The sequence below is a fragment of the Coturnix japonica genome, chromosome 9, assembly GCF_054131305.1.
Source record: "Coturnix japonica strain WE chromosome 9, WE-NBRP24, whole genome shotgun sequence".
Taxonomy (NCBI): Eukaryota; Metazoa; Chordata; class Aves; order Galliformes; family Phasianidae; genus Coturnix; species Coturnix japonica.
In genome coordinates, this window is record NC_140671.1 from 7383346 (window position 1) to 7405777 (window position 22432).

At 44.4% G+C, this 22432-nt stretch overlaps 1 protein-coding gene across 2 annotated transcripts; it reads left to right on the forward strand.

Annotated features, from left to right (window-relative positions):
* Positions 1 to 866: 866 nt before the first annotated feature.
* LOC107321317 (T-box-containing protein TBX6L) lies at positions 867 to 22022 on the forward strand. 2 transcript variants are annotated; one of them, XM_085556050.1, is made up of 13 exons: positions 867 to 2018; positions 3990 to 4068; positions 4503 to 4633; positions 7533 to 7594; positions 10752 to 11078; positions 14779 to 14923; positions 15846 to 15948; positions 16399 to 16563; positions 16887 to 17033; positions 17516 to 17586; positions 17977 to 18068; positions 18924 to 19116; positions 19943 to 22022. In XM_085556050.1, exons 5-13 carry the CDS (start codon positions 11063 to 11065, stop codon positions 20367 to 20369), a joined length of 1359 nt encoding a protein of 452 aa, XP_085412176.1. In that variant the 5' UTR covers positions 867 to 2018; positions 3990 to 4068; positions 4503 to 4633; positions 7533 to 7594; positions 10752 to 11062; the 3' UTR covers positions 20370 to 22022. The 2 variants fall into 2 exon arrangements, with proteins under 2 accessions (XP_085412176.1, XP_032303773.2); XM_032447882.2 differs by lacking the exons at positions 867 to 2018; positions 3990 to 4068; positions 4503 to 4633 and having other exon boundaries at positions 7415 to 11078.
* Positions 22023 to 22432: the final 410 nt, after the last annotated feature.

A 22432-nucleotide genomic window follows, 5' to 3' on the forward strand; every position in this document is an offset into this window, starting at 1 on the left:
TAATTTTTGCTGAATTTTGATTTACTTGCTGAGGAAAATCTATTACACTGGTTTGACATGGAAGGGATTTATCCGTGAGAATGGAAACGTTTTGAGGTTTATTTAAGCTGACCTCTTATTGGCAAATATATTTAAATGACAGCTCTATTAAGAGAGACTAAATCAGTTTCTGAAGTAGATCACCTGAAAAAGCTGGAACAGAACAGACACCAGGAAACCTGAGATCCTTCAGCCTGGGGAGGTTTTGCTGGAGAACAGACGTCTCCCACACCAGCTTCTTCCATTAGCATAACTTCCATCTCTGTGAACAGAAATAGACAGAGGATTAGATGCCTTTGTCATGTTGCTGGCTAAAACCTTGGTAAAATGATGCTTTGTTTTAACTTCGAGGTTTGCAAACAAATGATGAGACAAAGTCAGATGGCTGTGGTGATCCCACTGTAGGCTCATCATAACCTCACCTAATGCAAGTGAGAAATAGCTAAACCTGAAGGTTGCTCAGAAACTGTTCTGTTGTTGTTTTTTCCCCCTTCTTTCACAAAATTACTGATAATGGCTACTCTATAGCCAACATAGTCACTCAGTACATACAGATAACACTAATGATTTGCTTTATTACCAGTTTCCTGATCCCCCCTTCAAATCAAATAAGAAACTGTATTTCTGCAACTGTATTTTCATTTCTCTTCAGGTAAGGAAAAAATTCATTCAGTCCATGTTAAACCAGAACCTTTAATCTAACATTCCCTCCCCAGTTCCCTTTTTTATGTGAGTTTTGCTCCTCTGCAGTCGCCTTTCAATCAGTGAGTCAGCAGGTTTGCTGTGTGTCTGCTGGTCAGAGCCCAGAACTCAGCTACTGGAACGTGGGAAGACAGTCTCAAGTTGAGCCCACTTAACAGGCAAAGAGAGACACATCCCTCTCCTACATTGTGAAACAGCCCCTCCCAACAGAGCAGAAATGCTTCTGGAAAGAAAAAAAGAAAAAAAAAAAGGACTGCAGATTGCATAATTGAATATGGGACTTTTGTGAACGTTAGGACTGGAAGAGAAGAGAAGGAGGCATTATCCATTTCAGCTGTTTGTCAAGAGAACAGCCCTGGGTTGCATTCCTCAAAGAAGGTCACTTTTTGGCACAGGGGATGGTCTGTTTCTGGATGGTTCATGGGTAACGGGGTAGAAATGTGATGGAAGCAGGGAAGAGCTGCCCATGGCAGGAGTTAGTCGATATGTAGAGAATGACTCTGTAAGTCACGCATACTGTGCATGAGTTGGATATACTAAGTGGATATGTCGTTAGTGTAAACTGAAGTGCTTTTACTCCCTTGAGGGCTGTTAGCAGCTCTCTAAAAGCAGAGAGGAGAGCAGCTAGTAAAGTTGGTGCTTCAGAATTGCAGTGAAAGTGCTTACATCCATGGATCAATCTTTTGTCAGCCCTAAACCAATGGCTGATGGCTTTAGTGTATCTCCACTGTCACCAAAAGGCACTTCTTGGGAAACGAAGCCCCAAGGCTCAATAACATGTCACCTGTCCCATCACTCTAGCCTTATTCTACAGGCAGGGAGAAGGACTGTTCTGCCAGCCTCAGCAGCATTTAGACTGCAGGCATGTCTCTCCTGGGAGTAATGTCTGGGCATTTGTGAAATATGATGTGTTGAAACACAGGGCTTTATTTCTGTAAGTGCTTGGCTAGGTACAAAAGCAGATGGCAGAACCTCTGAGCCCAGCAAGAGGACACTGATGGTGAAGCACACATATGCTTTCTTTTCTCCTCTGTTTTACCTTTTATTTTTCCCCTTCTTTCATTCTACCCTCACTTTCCCATACATTTCTCCCCCATCTACACACTTTCTGCTCCACTCTTGTTTTTTTTGTTGTTTTTTTTTTTAAGAACAGGAGTTATGGAGCCCTTCTTTTCTGTTGTTCTTCAGGAAACACATCCACACATGGCTGAACAGGCACCAGCCTTACAGCAGCTGCAGCTTTGGCCAACAGCAAAAACCACCAGTTTTAATGCCAGGTAGGACAAAGTGGTCCATCATCTGAGTCACCTAATATGCTCGAGGTTTTGTCACCTCAGTTGTAGTAATCTAGTTTTATATATACTGTGAGACCTAAATATATAGCATAAAACTCTGTGGGGAAAGATCAGTGTTATTGCCATCATTTATTTGACAAAGTTGGTGTTTCACCTCTGGGGTCTTCATTCTGGGGCAGATTTTCCCGATTCTCTCTGGTTGCAATGCACTGGAAAGCAGCCTGATGCACTGTTGTTCATGTGCCAGCAGAGCATCTGTCCTTCATGGGCCCAGAACTCATTTAATATTACTGGGAGCAATGTGCTTTAAACAAAAAGTCATAGGAATAAGAGATGAACAGGTATGTCAGAGCCTTCTTGTCTGCTCTTGTCGAGACAGAATCGTTCTCTGCCATAACACTGATTTGTGCAGAAATCAGTAATACAGTGAGAGCTTTGCCAGTCATTCCATAATTATGCTGCCCTTGCACAGCTGATGTTTTTTTCCCAGATATTCTAATTGCGTCTTTCATTTTTATCCCTAATGATGATGATTGTATCTTCTTGTAGCATATTAATCCCTTTGTCATCTCAGTGTTTACACCCTCCAGACATGTTCATTTCTGAAGCCTCCAGTCAATGTGTTGTACTTAACTGCTCCAAGCTTTTCTCATGCTCAGTCCATCCAGTCCCACTCCAGCTCAGCAGTGGCTGTGACAGTGAGGTGATAGGAATTAAATGGAGTTTTACAAGTTTGTTTTGCAGTAGATGATCAGAATGAAGCTGTGCCAATTCCCTGCTCAATTATATACTGTTTTCATAAATACATCCATGTATTTCACTCATGGAAACAAAAGCTTTGCATTTGCTGCAGAAAACCACATAAACTATCTGTATAATGTAACCTCCTTAGTATTACCACATTTTAAAGATGGAGATGGCTGAACATTACGGTGTTCTTGAAATGATCTTTGTGGCCATGACAGCGCATTTCCAAGGTCACCTTTTTTCATTTGTTTATCAATCCATCTGTCTTCAGCTTTGCATGAAACAAAGGAGCATCTCACAGTGTGGACTGTGTGTAAGCAGGAGAGAGACAGGCAGAAGTTTGGGCTCTAGCACCATTCAGTTTGCCTGTGTTCATTAATACAATTGATCATTTTTCCTACTTTAGACATAATTTATATATATATATATATACACATATATCTAAAATCCTGTGGTGGAATTTTCCATGACTTTGCTCCTTGGAAGTCTTTGAAACCTCAGTCCATGGCAGTAGCTGACTTTAACAGCAACAGCTACACAGTGAGCATCCAGTCTGGCCTTCTAATTGCACATCACTGGATTGCCTTCAAACATCCAGGGAGCCCCGTAGCTTCAGTTAGAGTAAGGCAGTGAAATCATGCATTACTGAGAAAGCTTAGAAAAATGTGAGGTACCCCAAGTGTGTATCTCCTTTTGTAATAGGACAGACTGGAATTAGGTGAGGCAGCAGTCAACAGGGCAGGCAGAATCCCATTCTGTCAGTGCACTTGGCACTGATCTTTGTTCTTTCTCTCTGCACAGCATATAGGAACAAGGTGTTGTGTCACCCTGCTGTATCTGCTGGAACACTGATGGAAAAGTGCTGAGGACACACAGTGACTTCACAGCTGTTTCTAGCATGTGCTGCCATGCATCCCTTTTTTATGAAATATGGAGATTCCTTCTGAAAATAATACTAAAATATATGCCACACACTGTAATTGTGCCTTTAAAAAGAAACTTTGCATTTATTCCAATGGTAAAATGTAGTGACAAAAAAAAAAAGAAAGCTGGTGAGGTTTGGAAGGGTAGATGTAATTGTTTATTACCCCAGAAGTCAGTGTATTTGTTTTTTACCTTTGCTTTTCATCTTTCACTTCTCTTACTCCACTGATCCAATTGTTTTCTTTTCTGTTTGTCCTTGTATTTTATGTGTTGCTGTCCCAGGTTACCCAATTGAAGATGGGCAACGATGTATCTCTAAAGAGGCTTCCAGGAGAGTAGACACAGCTGTAGGGATCTATCAGTAAGTAGTTTTTTAACTACAAGTTCCAGTTCTACCAAAGATCTGGGCTGCTTCTGCTTTTCACTTCAGTGGAAACCACCTACCCTTTTGCTTTCCCAGCAGCAGCTTCATCAGCAGTGGCTACTAGAGACAGGAGACACAAGCACTGAAGTGTTTTAAGACCACTCTTGACAAGAAGTCTGGAAGGCAGATAATAATAATGATTAAAACAACTCCAGCAGCAGCTCTGTGTAAAAGCTTAAGCTTGTAAGCACAGTACAAGGGGGTGGCAAAACCAATAGGACTATAATTGATACTATTTAATCTGTGCTGAAGAGGAAGGCTTGCTCTTAAATATGACTTCCTTTCCTCCTGCACACTGCCCGGCACTCTTAGAAGAACTTACATATTTCTGTGGAATTTACATTATGTTTCTATCTGCATTTGTTTGACAGGCACAGATTGGCTTGTGAGCTGCCAGTCACTGAAGGAGACTTTTCCCATCACAAAAGCGGAGACTGTGGTTGTAAGAACGGGACCTATTTAGTGTGCATTCGTGACTGCCGAGCTACAGAGGAAAATAATTGTAAGTCATTTGTTTCTCAGTAGATTAAACTCAGTATTTTCAGTGTAATGTGGTTCTTAGACACCTGTCCTCACTCCATATGTAATTTGTCTGTAAAATGTTCATGTAGCTCAAAGCCATGGGCTGTTCCTTGGTCTCTCAAGTAACTGCAAACAGTGTATTTAAATCATTCAAGTACCTGATGTTCTTAACAACTTAAAAGCAGTTGTCCACTATAGGAGGGCTAATTTTTAATTTTTTTTTTTAAAAACATCTATCCAAAATGATGCTGGGCTTTTGTATTCACAGCAGGGAGCACCGTGAGGTTTAAATATCCCTTTAATCACTAAGGATGTAATAAAAACAAGCAGAGTTCTTTGAGCTGCAGAGTGTTACCCAGGGAAAAATCTACTCTGGAGCTTACAAATGTGAGTTGAAGAGACAAACTGGGCAATAAAATCCACAACTACGGACCAAACTGGCTCAAAGTTGGTCTGTAGCTGCCCATCAGGAGCTGAGACTCAGAGGGGGAAAAAGGCCATTCAGCACCTCTAGAGCCATTAGAGCCAGGTCATAAACATTTCACAATTTGCTGAGTAGGGGGAGGGAGTTGTGGGTCTGTGATCCTGCCTGAAGTTTGTACCACAGCCCATGGCTGCAGCAAAGAAAGAATACGAGGAATTTGTTAACATGAGAAGAATGGAGGAATAATGTAGGCAGATAGAGATTGCAGCAAAGCAGTGAAGTGGAAGCTGAGTTTGGCCATGAACATGAATGTGGGTTTATGACAGCCTTGTCTCATTGCAGGCTTGAGGGATCTCTGAAATCTGGCAGGAACTGTTTAACAGTTACTGGTGATACTGGTGATTATTGCCTGAATATTGTCACTGTGGACACCAGTATCGTTTTGTTACCAAGTGATGAACTATTCGGGTGAGAAAAAGCACAGCTTGGATCCTCTACAAGGACCTTGTACTTAATTGCCTTGATATTCCCAGCTCTTTGTTACTGGCTTCAGACTTTCCTACAGATTATATATATCCCATCATAATACTCTATATTAGCTTTCATAAACTGCCTTGCAGGATGTCTCCATGATTTGGTTAGGCATCCTGTAGGCTCAGCTCCCTTCTTGTGAGATATAGGCAGAGTAGTACAGAACTGTGGCTGTATAACTTCTTATAATTCTTTTGATAAAAATATAAAAGGAAACAAATGCTGACTGTTCAACTGCATTTTACCTGAGTAAAATGATACAAAAATGCTTTGAATCCAAATCTGCTACGTATGTTTTAATTGTTCTGCTCACTTGTGCTTTCTGGTTCATTATCTTTCTCAACATTCTTTAGTCACTGATGCTGCAGGAACTGAGCTCTGCTATGCTCCGCAGAGCTCCCAACAGTCTCTCTTTGAAGATGGTCTCTTTGATAGGGAGTTATACAGTTTATTGACTTCATGTTTTGATTAGAACCTTGCTGTGATAAACAGTATATGGAAACTTTCTTAGGAAACTGATGGAACAAATCTGTGTTAAACTGAACTGCCAGCAGTTTCCAAGCTCTGCACAAACCTGCTCTTCTTTTTCCTACATGCACATGTGTATCCATGTAAAAATACTGATGCACAGTGTTCGCCCAGAGCAGCCAGTTTCACCCTCCATGTCTCCTTGCAGGACACTCGGTGTGTGAGGACAGAGTCTTCCCTGGGGCAGAAGAGAACCCACAGCACCATCGTTGTTGTGCTGGGTGGCACTTTGCTGCGCTGCAGAGCTGTCCTTGCTGCCCCTGAGCTGAAAAGTCCTTACAGAAAAAAGTGCTTTTTGTGGATTTGAGAGGGACAGAGTGTTGAGCTGTGTCTGGGAAGCACAATAGGCCGACAGGAAAGCAGTGCACCTAACATCAGGAGTCTGTGAAAACTTGAAAGAGCTCCAGACAGATATACTTTGCATTTGACTCTGGACTGCAGCCTTTGAGGCCAAACTCAGCCTTCAGTGTTAAGTGGCTGTTAAGCATTTCCCTTCTTGTCTCAATGCTAACTAACTGCTGGGTGCATATTCCAGGACGGCTGGGGAGGGCGGATGTGATAAAGAGGGAGACAGAAAAGCATCTTTTTAGTTCAGGAACCGTAGCTTTGTGGCCAGATACCTCAATCCACAAACCTGCAAGAGGAAAAGCCTGTGTTAAACATCTAATGCGCTACTTTTCATTTGCATGGGCCACTTTCACATATTTCCTTCCAAAAGAGATTCCCATCCCTGCTCAGGAGCATGGGCGAGCAGCCCACCCTGCAGCACACTGTGTCCAGATGCCCGTTTTGAGTTTGCATTCAGCTGCTACCAACAGGCCCTCTCCAACCAACTGTTTTGTTTTACCAAATGTGATTTGGCTTTCTGTGAGCACAGGGAAAACCTGGGGGTAATACAGTGTGGGACTCAGCATGGGGCTTTCGACCTTACAAAGGTCAGCCTGCTATGGGGCCTCTTGCTGGGGTCCTGGGGTAGGAATGGCTGATTGCAGTGTAACACACATGAAGACACCAGGCTATTTGTACCAGGAAAAAGTCATTGAAACCATCTGCCACCGTGAGAAGATATTGTACTGTGGAAGCTGAAGTCGGTCACTAACAAGGACAGGCAGTTGCACTCAGGCTGGCACAGCCTCGGAGCAAGACTTCCATCAGGTTTTTTCCTCTGGATAAACACTGCTTTTCCCCACAGCCTTCCCCTGTGCATAGCCAGACCATTTGCTCTGTACAGGTTAAACCTGTATTTAAGGGAAAGACTGGTAGGCTCCAAAGCCAACTGGAGATTTTAAGGCTGCTTCTTGTTTTTTAAGTATGGAAATAGGTAGCTATCTATTTGTTTGATTCTGAGTCCTGTTAGTGACATGTTTATTACATTCTCATTATCCATCCTCTGCAGATGGCAGTGTCCTTCCTAAAGAGCTGCCAAGATGCTCTGTTGCTGCGGCCTATATAAACCAGGTGAGAATCTGCTGAGTTGCATTTAAATGGCAGTAAGGCTCCCCTCATGCTTCAGAGGGAAGTATTTCTTAAATGTATGTAGCACTTCCCTGTGTTACTTTTTCTGGCTTGTACAAACTCAGGCAAACAACACTGCTTCACGTAGAATCGTAGATATCCCAAGCTGGAAGAGGCCCATAAGGATCACTGAGTCCAACTGACTTCCTGACAGTAGCTTTTACACCTTGTGCTTGATCTTGTTCTTAGGGCAGAATGGTGTCCTAGAAATTCTGCCTGGATGGAGGTGGTGCAGCCACCTGCAGACTAAGATCCTGATAACCAAACCCTCCTGCCAGCTGGCACACATGATCTGTTCTTCTGTGGCTTGAGAGCTCCCAGCACCAGCCAGAGATGGCAGAGATCACCTCATCTCAAAGGGCTCATGGTTTAGAAGGGAGAAATAGGGGAATGAGTGCTAAGGGTTAAAGCTTCACATGCAGGAGAACTGCCAGAAAACATCTGCCATACTACAAATTCAGAGGGGAATGCTTCTTTCTAATCACCTCCTCAAAGAGATGCAAAGCAAAAGCTCTTGGCTTCTGCTTTTGTCATCACTCATCCCCTCACTCTGCTGCTGTAGCTCATCCTCTTCAGCATAGCAGAGCCTCCTGTTAGAGGTAGGCAAAGCAGGATTTTTACCTGCTGCTTGCGACGAGCTTTGAGCAGAGCTGCGTACATTGCTGACTTACACATCCCATGTCGACTCTCTGCCTTCCTTTTCCTCCCCCAGCCTTCCGATTTGCCAATGAATTGTTAGACACGGTTCACCTCTGACTTCCCAGCAAACAGCCCAAGGCATTCTGTGGACAGACAGACAGGAGAGTAATGTGCTAAATTCCCCTTTGGCTAGTAATGAATTTCACGGAGATTACTCCTTTAGCCATGCTCTCCAGGAATAATAACAAATTCACTTTTTTTCACTCTTAAAACCTTTCCAGTGCAACTAGAAGGGCTGGGACATAGCTAGTCATCGGTAATTAATGACTCCTCCTTCACCATCAATCAGCTGGGAAAAGCCAAAAGGATGTGAGTGCTTGTAGAAACCTGTGTTCTCCAGACATGTTGATAGGCAGTGTGCAAATGAAGTGGCAGCAGGAGACCATCTGATGCCTTTTCGTGGAAGGAACAGTAAGTCATGATACATCCCACGCTCCTGTCAGGTGAAGTCTGAAATTCCCAGTGCTGCTGCTGCTGCTGTGTGGTTTCTGACTGTGTGGGATGTCGATCCATCTCACTGGTATCTTGAATCTGACCCAATTTTTGATCCATTTTCCCTTTTCAGATTCTCATTACAGCCATTGTGTCTGCTTTCTGCAGTTAAAATGCTAACATTGCAAAAGCAGGACATGGGAAGCAGGTTGGATGCTGGCTTCCCTTCTGTAGCAGAGCAGAAAAGCATTTCTGCATCCTGTTCTATTTGTGTCTGATAGTGACTCTGCAAGCATGAGCAGAGGAGATTTGATCTTAATACCATTCACAGTTATCTTTTTCCTTCCGATCTGTCCTTTGACATATGTAATAGTGTTCAATTGAACTACAAGTTATGTTACCCCACTATATGACAGCCTCCTCCTCAGTGGTACTGAGACCCTGCATTTGGATTTAGCTGAAGAAGAGCCTGTGGTCTTTTGTGTTGCTCACTTTAGAAGGGAGGTCAGCAAGGCCTTTGGAGGATGTGGTCCCACAAAGTTGCTGGTCATCTGCAGCTATAAAACACTCCTCAGGACTTAGCAAACTCTCCAACCTCTTTCTTGTAAATGCTCTTTCTTGCCACAATAAACAGTGGCCTTTCTTGTGCTCCCTGTACAGTGCTGGGATGCCTGAAATTCAAAGTAATGATGAGCCGTAGTGAAAATCCTTTGAATAAAGTCTTTGTTCTCGTTGCATGTTGTTGCGTTCCCTGCTCCAAAAGGCGCTACATGCAGAACTGAAGGGATGTTTTTCTATAGGATCTGACTGTAAATTCAGAATGCTTAGCTTGTCAGTCTAAAAATCAGATGTCCCGATAATGTCATTGGCTGAATAAAAAGTGTTTATCTTATTGTGAGCAAAACTAGACCATGAATCAGTTGCTGCCTTATAGTGACGCTCTTTGACATGAAGCAAGGAACTCCTAAATTTGTTGTGCAGGATCCAGCTCTGGCCCATTGAGACTGATATCCTGCTTTTGACCTCCTCTTTTTGAACTCTATATTTGACCTATAAATGTTAGTATAGCTGTTTCTATACATGAATGCTTGGAACTCCCTCTTCACCGAGGTGTAGTGGCTGGTTTGTGACCTGAGGCAGGAGGCCTGATTGCTGTCTCTTAGCACTTGTAAGCACTTGTAAGTACAAAAGCTAATGGTCACACTTGCAGAATAAACTAATTAAGGGAAAGCACTGCAGTCCTTCGGTTGGGTTGTGTGCAGCCTTTCATTCTGTAAGGGCAGGCCTAAATAAAACCTGTGCCTGATCCACACTTCAGATTTTTAGGTCACTTGCACCAGTTCTGGAAGGTGCCAGCTGAAGGAGGTTGGTGCCAGTAAAATGGTTGTGTTAACATAGCTGTGTTGTTAAAGCCATGCAGCTTTATTGGTGAGGCGCTGCTGAAAAGATAAGCTGTGAGGATGTCTGATGCAGCAGCGAGAGCCATGCCAGTAAAAAATGGTGAAACAGGAAAATGAACTGTAGTTAAAGGCTGTGAATGGAGAGATTGACTAGGTAGGCAGCCTTACCTGATGCATTTCTGTTAGTGGAGAAGGCATCTTTTGATGAATGCATACATTACTGCAGTGTCTCCGTTTTGAGATGGTCTCAAACTTTAAGTTTTCCACAGACTGTTAATTGCTCGGGAAGGAAACAGCTTCCTGATTCTTACAGCTTCCCTGATCTGACATGAAGTGATTCTGCGCTCTGGACATGAGAGTTTTACCAAATCCTTAGAATAACCAGACAGAATTCTTGCTTTGCTGGTTAAGGGGTGTTTAGGCATTTATTTATTTGTAGGTATGTTTTCCAGTAGTGATTTTAGTCTATTTGTTTAGAAGTGCGTTAGCAGTAAATCAAGGTGCATTTCCCCTGTAGGGTTTCCTGTATGTCAAAGCCATGTTAATTCTCTTTGATTTTCTTCCCTTAGTCCCAGCCATTGCTGCAGATCCTTCCTCTCTTTGTCCCTTTGGACATCAAAGGATTGCAAGGGGACAGCCCTGGCGAGAAGCTCCTCCCTGCTCATTAGCCTCCATAAAACAGGAACTCACCTTGGCTAGCTGTGCTTGGAGACCCATCTGCATCTCGGTCACTCTTGACACTGGATCTCAGATGGAAGGGCTTTTGCTTGCTTCAGGACATCAGACCTGCTTTTGAACTGGACTGTTTTGGCTCCCTTATTGAGAACTCTGGTGGCTCTCTCAGCTGTGTGACTTCCTAGATTCCGCATTACATGGAAAAATGCAAGTTTTACCAGGTAGGTACGGCACTCCCTCCTATGCTGTATTGTGCAGAAAGGTCCTAGAGCTATGCTAAAAGTGTACAATAATTTCAGATAGAGTGGAAGTGCTTCTAGCGATACCAGCACTTGTAATTGTGTGACTAGAGATAATAATAATTGTTATCATTACTGGAGTTTTGAGTGTTTTCTGTGAGCCTTGGAAGATGCTTTGCAAGGGTAGTAGATGTCCGCTTACAGCTGTGCCCAAAACTCCCGTATCTGTATCAGCTTGTACAATATAACCTTTCCCTGAAGGATAGAGGCATTATCTGTGTATTGTCTGTGAAGTAGTGTAAGTTTCTTTGGGTTGAATGCCATAGAAGGTTTGGAAATATTCCTTATATTGCTAAGAACAGTTCAGGTGCAAAATGTTTCGTCTGCCCTTTGAAAGTGAAAACCCCAAGGAGACATAGGCTACAATTTCTACCATCTTTTTAAGCCCAAACACGGTATTTTTTGTTTCTATAGGTATTATTAATGTTTTTCTTCATCAGTCCTCCTCATAACATGCTATTAACCTCTTCTCTGTGGGACATGATCATACTGGGCACAATGACAGATATGTACTAGGAAACTGAGGACCATACCAGAGACACTGCGTTTGTCAGTGTAGCTGAAACCCAGATTTAGTCCTGTGTTTTCCAATAAGTTGCAAGGAAAAGTCTGCTGATGTAGTTCAAGTGTGCAGTTCACCTACACTGAGAGGTGGCTGGGTATTCTCAGCTTCTTTTCTCTGCTGCTGTAGTGTTGTTTCGTGGGCAAAATACTTGTACAGTGACTCAGATAGCTTCTACCTTCACCACGGTTTTGGGGTTTTTATCAAATCTTCCATAGGGCACCGATTCATACTGCTACATCAAGAGGATTTTGACTTAAAAAGCAACAGTGCAGTACCTCATCGTGTTAAAAATTCCAGCTGTTTCAGAAGTTACCTCGTGTTCTTATGGAGTCATTTTTTGGTACATGACCCTACACAGCAGAAATAGGACTGTGTGCCTTTCAGAGATGAAGCCGTAGCACTAGCAGAAACACAGTCCTGTTAGAGCCAAAAAACTTTGTGTTCTGGGAAACAAGTTGTTCTCCAAAGTGCGGAAGTGTTTGTAGCATTTATAAGGTCAGACAACATGAGTTTCTTTGGCTGTTGGCAATATTAATATATCAAATAGCTTTATATACATGTATGGGTTCCTTCCCTGAGGATTCTAGATAGTTTCTTCACTGAGACAAATTCAGCATCACCCAATCTCTCATTTCCCTTCCTCTCCTTTCCAGCACCTAAATAGGAATAAGATGTATGCAACCCATTCTAGTCATAAACCAAAGCATGAACTGCTCTTATTTGTATCAGAACTTTAAAGACCACTGTGGTATTGAGTGAAGATCTCTTAATTTTCGGTGCTGGCCTTTATTGTAGCAGATGTCTTCCCTTACAAACTCATAAAGTGTATGTTTTAAAATGTGCTACGTGTGGGGCTACCACAAGAATGGTAATAGCAATGATTGGTTTTAAAGTAACTTAGAACTAAAACGCTTGGAAGATGTTTAAAGCTCTCTCAAACCATCCTTAAAATAAAAACTAAACAACCTAGAAGGGGAAGCATCAGAAGTGTGGTCTTAAAAGTTGCAGTTCAGTGCTTGGACACCTCATTGCAAACCTCTTTGTGCTGTAATTCCAGTGTCTTTGTGAATGTGAGCACGGCTCTGAGGTTGGCTGAATGGGCACCAAATGGGAATGAATTCAGAGCACCCTGCAGGCCAACCAAGTTCTGCCAGGCAAATATGAAGTCGATCCTGCAAATGGAAATCCATCACTGCAGACTCCTATTGAAGCCAATTGACATGACTTTGGTGGCAGCTGTGTGCCTCTGTTAGCACAGCTCATACCTTTGTATGCAAACTGTTCATATCCTGTTTCTCAGCCTCAGACAGGGCACACAAAATCTGTGACAAGAAGAACGTTAGCAACATTTTAAAGTCTGTGCTGCAGTGTTGATTGTGTGCCTGGCTCCTTGTCCTCGTCACTCATTCAGGTTCACCGGAGAAACCAGATTAAATCTGCCTTTGATTTTTAATTCAGTATAGAGCTCTTTTTTTTGCTTTAGTTTCTTCTGATTTCTTTGGAAGTCTCTCAGTGAGGGCCCCTGAGATCTGCCTTGTTGTAGGCTCATTTAATGGCGTTGGAATTTGCTTACAAAGATGTTAATTGTAAAATTCATTTGGGGGAAGGAGTGAGCATCTATCGAGCTAATCAAAATCTGTTTGCATGTATTTGTGACTGGATGACTCCTGTGGGAAATCAGCCCGATTTTATTGTAACTCCTTTTGATACATGCGCTGCACTGAGCTACCCAATGCATCGTCTCATGGCACTTTCAAGTCGTTGCAAGAGGATATGAGGGAAGCTTTAGTAAGAAGATGTTAACAGGCTAATCTTAGCGAGCAGACTAGGTGTCACTTCTTAGCCAGTTCATTAATGTCGGATCAAAGCAGAAAAAAAGGGTAAAGGGTATTTTTTTAAGTGCCTAAAGACCTTTACAGGTTGACAGAATTATGTTTAAATGCTTCTTAATTCCTGATAGAGTAGGATCACATCAGGTAGCTTTTGTGGACATGTGTCCCTTTCAGGAAGAAGCTGTTTTGTCTGGAAATAGTTCCCTTCTTTCCGTGTCTGTTCTCTTAAAGATATTACCCAGGTGAAAAAAAGAAAAAGATAAAATCCCTTATTTCTGATGTGCTCTGAATAAAATCCAATCCAAGCTAATAGGCAGAGAAGTTTTCGTTTTTAACAAATAGCCAAGTGTGGCTGATAATGCATGGCCAGGAAAGCTGACAGCTGTGTGCTGCTGAAGGGAGCACCTTCCACTGCCCTCAGCCATCCCAGTGAGCTCCAAGTCTGCTTCAGACCATCCTTTTCTTTTCTTTTTTGGGGGGGAGGGGGGAATATTCAGCTCTGTCTCCTCCCTTTATCTCCTCTTACTGTCAGCCTCCTGTCTGGCCCTTCATAGTCCTCTGCAGTGATTCTTCACCTCTGCTGCCCACCAACTGTCTGTTGTTTTCTCCCCTTGCCTGCTGCTACACTTAAAATATTCCCAATCCTTTCAGCTTTTATTTTATTCTTATGGTGAAGTGTTTTGTGTAGCCCTGCTCATACCAGAACGGGAGTAAAAGCGGATTGTGGCTACCCACCAGTCTGACTTGTAGGACAACAGAATTAGGCTGGGTTTGTACAACACATAAGTCTTTACAAAAGAACTCACAAACTAAAGCCAAACCTGTTGAATAAACCATTATGCCTTTTGAGCCTTCTAAGTAATAAGAATAGCCTTGGAAGGAAGATAATGGATTTTCCTTAGGAGAATTACTGTGGCACAGGTAAATGTGTCCCAAGTGAGGCAGCACTTGGGATTTTCCTGGGTGAAATCACAACATTCACCTACCTGAGCTAAAGCAGTGCTGTGTGCTGTGGTGATTTGGGGCTGACAAGTGAGGTGAGGCAGGAGCATATGGCCAGAGCCCATCTGTTACAGCAGTGTGTGGAATTTGGTAGCTTTGGGTACTGGAACTGGGAAGGCCGACTTGGGTGCTGTTTCCCAGAGCCTGATCTGTGCAGGAGCAGCTGTTCTGTGCTGGTGCCCTCCTGCCCATCTGAAGTTCCTGTTTTTTCTCTCCCTGGTAGACATTAAAGCGCCATGTGAAGCACTTGCTTCCCCCAGCCTGGAGCCCTACCCGCAGAGCTCCATCACAGTCACCCTGGAGGACATGGGTCTTTGGATGAAGTTTCATCAGATAGGGACAGAGATGATCATCACCAAATCCGGCAGGTGAGGGGACCAGGATGGCTGTCCACATCACACCCTTCTAATCTGTTTGCAGTACTCTGAGCACTCATTTCACATGGTGACCCTCAGACTTGTGCCTCTGGCACAAGAGTTGCATTTTCAGGCTAACCTGGAGATCCAGACTGCAAAGTGCAAAAGGTCACCAAGGGGGCTGATGTGTTGAGAAATCTCTGCTCTTATCTCGGTACTTAACACTGATGTTCTTCCTGTTGCTGTGCTGTTGCTCTGGGAAGTGCCCAGGGCTTCCTTTGCCTCTATCACAGGCAGCAGCATAGGAGCAGTCAATACCTGGTGTTGATTCTGCATTTGTGGATGAAAACATGGCTTGTAATGATAAGCAGGCTACTCAAAATCTGAGTCATGTTGTGGAGCTTGTGGTGAAATGAAATAGTAATGTGTTATGTCAAAGCTGCTGGGAGCTAAAGTAATCCCTTTGGTAGGGAAGGAGGTGTTGAGGCTTTTCTGCAGTCAGAAGATGAAAGTGGTGGTAGGGAGTGCTGGAATGGAAAGCAAGATGTGCTCCCAGGTGAGCATAGCCCACGCTAGAAAACGCTTTAATTTGTGCTCCAGGTCTGCGGTAGCTGTATGAAGCTAGCAGCTGCATACAAATTCCACTTATTTTCTTTGAGTTTTCCACTACTGCACTGCAGGAACTGGAGGCACAAAAGCAATAACAACGTCGGGCCATTAAAGACTGCTGCCATGTTAGTGCCTATTCCACCTAAACCCATAGGACTGGATAATCAATACAGCAGTAAGACAGTAAAAACGTTTGGTAGCTGGCCTGTACAAATACTACTGCCATAACTTTGTGTGGCAGTGAGTAAACATGACCTGCTGCTTCAGTAGGTCGTTAAACAGCATTTGCTAAGTACAGAAATCCTTACATTCATTTCTCCTTCAGACGAATGTTTCCACAATGCAAAATCAAAGTTTCTGGCTTAATCCCATATGCCAAGTACCTCATGCTGGTGGATTTTGTGCCTGTGGACAACTTCAGGTACAAGGTAAGCACCTTTGATGATAAAAGTTATGCTTTAATTCCATTTGTGTTTGAAAAAGATTTATCTTTATGCTTCACTGGCCAGGCTGATAAATAAATAGTCTTCAGACAATGTTCAGGAGTAATTGGTGGATTTCATGCCTCTCTGGAGCTATTTGTCACTTTTGCTTGGGGAGCAGCTGGAAAGGTAACTGATCTCCATTGTAACTAGTAGCTTTTGATCATGATTAATGTCACATTTCTCTGATGGCCACCAGGAGTAAGGGTGGAAAAATGAGGCCTAAACTTGGAGCTGTTTTGGTAACCCAGTCATAGCTCACAAGAGATAATCTGCTGTTTGTCAGGATCAATTCCTCAAAGGAATCCTCCACATCAGACAGTGAAGCAGAGTTGCTAGGGCTATTTAAAATAAGCCATTTTTTTAAGCTCTAGATTTCAATCTTTCTCTTCACAGTGGAATAAAGATCAGTGGGAAGTTGCTGGAAAAGCAGAGCCCCAGCTCCCTTGTCGCACCTATGTCCACCCGGATTCCCCAGCTCCTGGCAGCCACTGGATGAAGGAACCCGTCTCTTTCCAGAAACTGAAGCTCACCAACAACACTCTGGATCAACATGGACATGTAGGTTGTTGCTGGACTTTGTGCCACGCTTGCTTGGAATTCATTGCAGATAGATGTAAAGTGAGATAAGTGTGAAACATTAGCTTATGTAGAAATTAAAAAGATATCCAAGTGCCCTCTCTTCCTTCTTCAATCCAGTCCTCTTACCTGCCTGCTAGGGAAGGTGCAGCCTGTGCTGTACATATGATGACACAGTAGAGGCACCAGCCTCAGGCAGGCATCCCTGGATTGAAAGGGAAGTCCTGGGGGTCTCCACAGAAAACTTTGCTCGGTGTGTGAGCAGTAGTTGCACATGGAAACCTTTGCCTTTGTCTCTGTGCCAGATCATCCTCCACTCCATGCACCGTTACAAGCCTCGCTTCCACATTGTGCAGGCAGATGACCTCTTCAGTGTTCGCTGGAGCATCTTCCAAGTCTTCAGCTTCCCTGAGACTGTCTTCACTTCTGTTACTGCCTACCAGAATGAGCAGGTAGTGTGTGAGTCCAAAGCATTGCTAAATACTTTGTACTTAGAAATCTTGCACAGGAAGGTGTCTCCTCCAGAGCAAATTAACTTGGGTGTCTGTGATTGATAAAGGAAGGAAAAAAAGGCAAAATATGGTTCTAGCAGAAAACATCTAGTCAAGGATTACATGAATTGTGCATATTAAGTGCACTGTCAGTGACTAACAGAACCCAAAAGGTAGTAAAAAATACAGACAAAAGGCCAGATATTAGGTATTGACCTTTTATATTTCTCTGGTTACATGAATCTCACCCAAATTCCCACTGACCCTGGGGAAGTCACTTCTCTCTGCAACTCACTCATAGAAGGAACTGCTGGGAGAGCTCAGATACTGTGCCATGGGCATCCCCCAACCCCTTGAAAGAGCTGTTGAGATAAACACTGAGGTAAAGATCTTGAAATAATAAAGACCCAAACCAGTACTGAATCCTTGTCCTTTATTTTAAGATCACAAAGCTGAAGATTGACAACAATCCATTTGCTAAAGGTTTCCGGGAGCACGGGAAGAACACTCGAAGGTAAGCTATTTTTTCATCTGAATTTATGTATAACATGAGTTTATCTGAATTCTATCCATGTCCACTGAGCAAAATAGGGCCACTAGCTCTGCAGAGCATTTCGCTTTGCCCATTGCGTTTATTTGTATATGGGAGTGATGCTGCATAGCAGCCTCCACAGAGACTTGGGGAATGGGAGGAAACACAGAATTTCCTACAGAAATATGTGATGTATGACAGGTTTGAGACCTGGATCTGTCATGTAGCTTAGCAAGGAGGTATAACATGCAGAACATCAGAGCGGTTCATCTCACCTTTTGTCTTCCCAGGTCTTTGTCCTGCATCCCATGCATACTTATCAAGGTAGAATGCTAACTTACAACCTACCCCTGTGCACTGTTTCTTTCCCAGGGAAGGACGAGCCAAATCCCAGAAGCAAAGTCCAGCCAAGGGCCAGAAGAGAAAGCTGCCAGAGGAAAAGGAGTCTGGCTCTGAGGAACGTGGTAATTTTAACAAGGACAAACCCACGTTGATCACAAACTGTGCCTAGGCCACACGGGGGAAAAGAAAGAGGCAGGGACATACCTCTGCTGTGCCTCCTCACTGGGGAGAGTGGTCTGGGCAGGGTCCCTAAAGGCTGCTGCATACAGCTTTGCAAAGCTGGAAAGTGGTGCTGACTCCCTAATTCAGGAAGCTTATAGGAGAATGAGCCAACAAATGATGACTGGCAACCCTTTGTGAGGCCTTTCCCTCTACATTTCTGTCTGCAATCTCCACACGTACATTCAGTTTGTCTGTCTCAGGATTATGAAATCTCTTTGCATATGGTCCACAGGAACCTGCTCACATTTCTTCTTAATGACTCCTCCCCATCTCTGTGTACGCCTGCCTCCAGCCTTGCTTTGTGACTGCATGTGATTGAGGGCTGTGCTCTCCTAATGTTTTCTCTTCAACAGTGACACCACTTTGCAGCATCACCCATGACTTTCTTCTATCCATCTGCCTTGGTTCTTGTCTGTGCAGTTGTGCCAACCCTGGTGCTTGCACAGCTGGGTTGTGATGCAGATAGTGGAACTGATACCATTTAAAAATAATCTTTACTCTTTCTGTTAGGTTATTTTTAAGCTTGATCGTTCCTTGCTAGGTTGAGGGAATGGAGCAGAACTGAAAGCCACACTGTAAGAGCAGAAAAAAGCACTAAAGTGCTAATCCTTTAAGGCAGTGTAGCTGCAATAGAGGTAATGGTGTGTTTCCTTCCCCCATCCTGCAGTTACTTCATCTGTTAATAGACCGTTGTGAGTCCAACTCTCTCTCCACCATTCTCACTTTTTTTTCTGTTCTTTCCTACTGTGAGTCAGATTTTGAGAAAGATGACAATGTGGATGTGAAGGAAGAGAGTAACCCCGTTGTGGTCAGCAGTGGATACCCCTTCTGGATCTCAGAGCAGAACAGCAGCCTTCCCTTTCCTGCAGCATCGCCGGTGCCAGCTGAACAGAGGGAGGGTCCAGCCAGAGAGCAGCAAGTGCCTACACCATCCTACCAGACATACCGGTGAGTCCTGTCTCCTGGTGCTCGTGTCACAAAGCCACCCTTCAATTGATGAGGTACCTCCTCTTTTATAGGCTATTTCCTAAGAAAAACAGCCAGTGTGAGTGAGAAGGTTGTTTTTCTGTTGGTGCCATACTTGGGTGATAGGTGCTCGGTCAGCGTGGAGATATCTCTGTAACAAAGCCTTTCTGTTTTACTTCTAACCTGCTGCTTCTGAGCATATTCATGTCTTGGTAGTGCTCTTTATTTCCCTGTGCTGAAATGCTTTCCTACCCAACTCTGTGCAGCACAGAACTTGCCTGTCCTTTGGAGGAGTGGAGGACTCCAGTGATTGTCCCTTCCTCCCTGAGTTGTAGTGAGTGGCTTTACCTTCTATTGACACTAAATTTTTCTGAGTGACAGCAGGACTTGGACTAAAATCCATTTTTACAGTAAGACAAAGATGTAGGTAAGGCTGTATCTGCACAAGAGAGTAAATGTGCCATAAGCCAACATGTGAAGGTGAAGAACCCTTTTCAATATGTGTGTAATTCCATTGGAGTACAAGATGGCTCACCTGGCTTTTCTGCAAGCATCTCCACATGATGAATGAGTGTGAATTCCCACCCAAGGCCAAGTCTTCTGGGTGCAAGGTGCTCACAAGGGGATACAAACTCTTACAGAGCCAGGTTGTAAGGTGTGCTTGTTTTGAATGGAAAGCCAGTGTTTGAAATGGCATGGGAAGAGGGCAGGCTCTTAGCACTGTTTTCCCCAGGGATCCTTGTGGGTTTTTAGTGGTTTTATGCTGTGGTGGGTTTGACTCGCTGCTTTCTCTGCCCTTGGGGAACAGGTTCCACGAAGCTGGGGACAACCAGCAGCTCCCCAGTCGCGATGTCGCTGCCTTGAACGACTTCCGAGCCAGGTGCCACCCCTTGGATCTCGCCACAGTGCCCGAGCATGACTCCAAACAGCTCCCAGAGGGCTTCACCAACCTACCTCCGCTGCCCCCACCTCTGCCCCCTCCCCAGGACTACACTGGAGTGGTGAACATGGCTCTGGACTCAGTGGGGAAACCTGGAGCTCGAGCACCCATGTACAGTCCTTATGGCACCGAGCAAGGCCTTGGGCAGTGGATGGTGCCACCCCACAGCCAGTACAGGGCGATGAGCTACTCAGCCTTCTCCACAGATTACAACACACAAGGGGCTTCAGGACATGCCCACGGGACCATGGCAGAGTGGAGCCAGTACCCACTGTTCCCCTATGCCTGCTGGTGAGCAGGGAGGAACCTTCCCAGTGTAAAGACTGAAAGAAAATTGTAAATGAGAACAAATTTGTTCTGGGATGTTAACCTTGAAGCCTTGTCTGTAGTAGGCAGAGACATTGCTGCAGATGGTGGCATGGGACGCCTTCACTTCCTGTCTCCTTGCACAACAACCCTCATGGTATTTCACAGGCAGCGGCTACACTGCTGGCAATCCCAGCTGTGTCAGGGCACGTCTGGCTCCATCTGTGTGTTCTGCAGTGCTTTTTCTCCAGCAGGAATAAGAAACCACAGGAACTGTGAGAGCAGCAGTGAAAGAGCTGCTCTCTCTGTCCCAGTCCAGGATTGCATTTGGCAGTTTCCAAAATCCCTTCTTCCTGGGACATGTGTGCAAGGAGATGGGGCTGAGGAGTTTCAGTAAGCCAGGCCAAGGAGCTGTAGAGGATTTTTGCAAGGATGAGCCAAAAAAAAGCAATTCCAGTGACCCCTTGAGCAGGTTCATCACTTAGTATAGTCAGACTGAAGTCTTGCCTTCTTTTCCAGGAGCATGTGGCAGTAAAACCTGCACTGGTACATGCAGCTGTGCATCGTGCAGGCAGGGAAGAGCTTGTCTGCTGCACGAGAACCAGCAGCAAAGCTCTGTGTTGTATCTGTGTCCCTCCTGCCAACCCCTATCCCATCTCCCCTAGGTGTGAGGTTAGTGAAACACTCCTTTCTGCTGGTGGTGAAGGGACATTGTTCACAGAATTTGGGGCTGCTCCAGGGGTCTCCAGAGGCGGCCTGTGCTTGCCAGGAATAGCCGTGCTGGTGTTGACACTCCAGGACACTGCTCTGCCTGGGTGCCAGCCCTGCACAGCAGACTGTGTTTATTGCTGTTAAAATGACTCTGAAAAGTAGCCCTGCACGTTTGTGAAACTCAGCTACAGTGAATTTCTTATTTAAAAATAATATTTTTATTGCCAATGGGTTTGTGCTGCAGCGATGATGTGTGCAGAGCAGCCCAATGAACACAGGTGGTTGCTGAGGTTCCCTATGATGAGCACTGCCAAGAAAACACCCCAGGGCTGGTTGGTAGCTCTGCTTCTTTGTCTTTGGAGCTGGGTTTTGTTTCCCTCTCTGATAGGCTGATTGTGAGCATGGCCAACTGAAGAGAACAGGGCAGCACAGGGAAACCCAGGTGCCAGCAGGAGAGCGAGGTGCTGTATCAGATCCCAGCATGGCTTTGGGAGTGCAGCACTTGGTGGAGCTGGGTTGGTTGTGCAGGGTGAGCCCCAGCCTTGCACATAGGATTGCTGTTAATTACTGCCTGCTGTTTCAGCGGGACTCCTCGCCCTCCTTTGGTGAATCACGCAGCTTATTAGCCCAGTACCTTTGCTTCCACTCTGCCTCTGTTTCGGGGTTGAATCTCTGCTGTTTGCTGAAGCCCTGACACACGTTGCCTGTAGCTGTGTGCTGTGTGCTCTCTGCTGCCGCTGCCTCTCTTTGCAGCTTCCCCTGTCTTGTTTTCCTCAGCTGTGGCGTTTAAAATCTGTATGAGCTTGACTGAAATACTGTTTTTTTGCACGCATGTGAGATAATGTAATGCATCTCTGACAGCTTCAATAAAAGGAAATGAGACATGCGGAAGGCAGGCCATTAAGAGCAATAAAATAAACTCGAAACTGTGGGGTTTTGTGCATCTCTTTCAAGCACACTACTGGCTCCACTTCAATCCCGTTACCTGGGGCCAGTGCTTACATGACACAGGCTGTTGATCTCAGTGTTCTTTGTTCTCTCCATGTATTCGGAGAGCCCCGGGTTGTCTGCTTGCATTGCTAGATATGACTCAGTCTCTTGTACCAATTCTTTGCAGCAAATACATTGTTTTCTCTAGATTTTTACTCCTCTTCTGCAGTGGAGTTACATAAGGATGAGGACAAACGGACTCTAAATGGGATCGAGGTAATTTTCCTATGGGAAATAAAGATCCCGATTTACGTTGCATTGTCCTACTGGTTTTTGCAGCCTTAAGCCTTATTTGAGGCTGCTTCAGTGCAGGTAGCAATGGCATTTTTGTTTTCTTGCTGCCATTCTCCC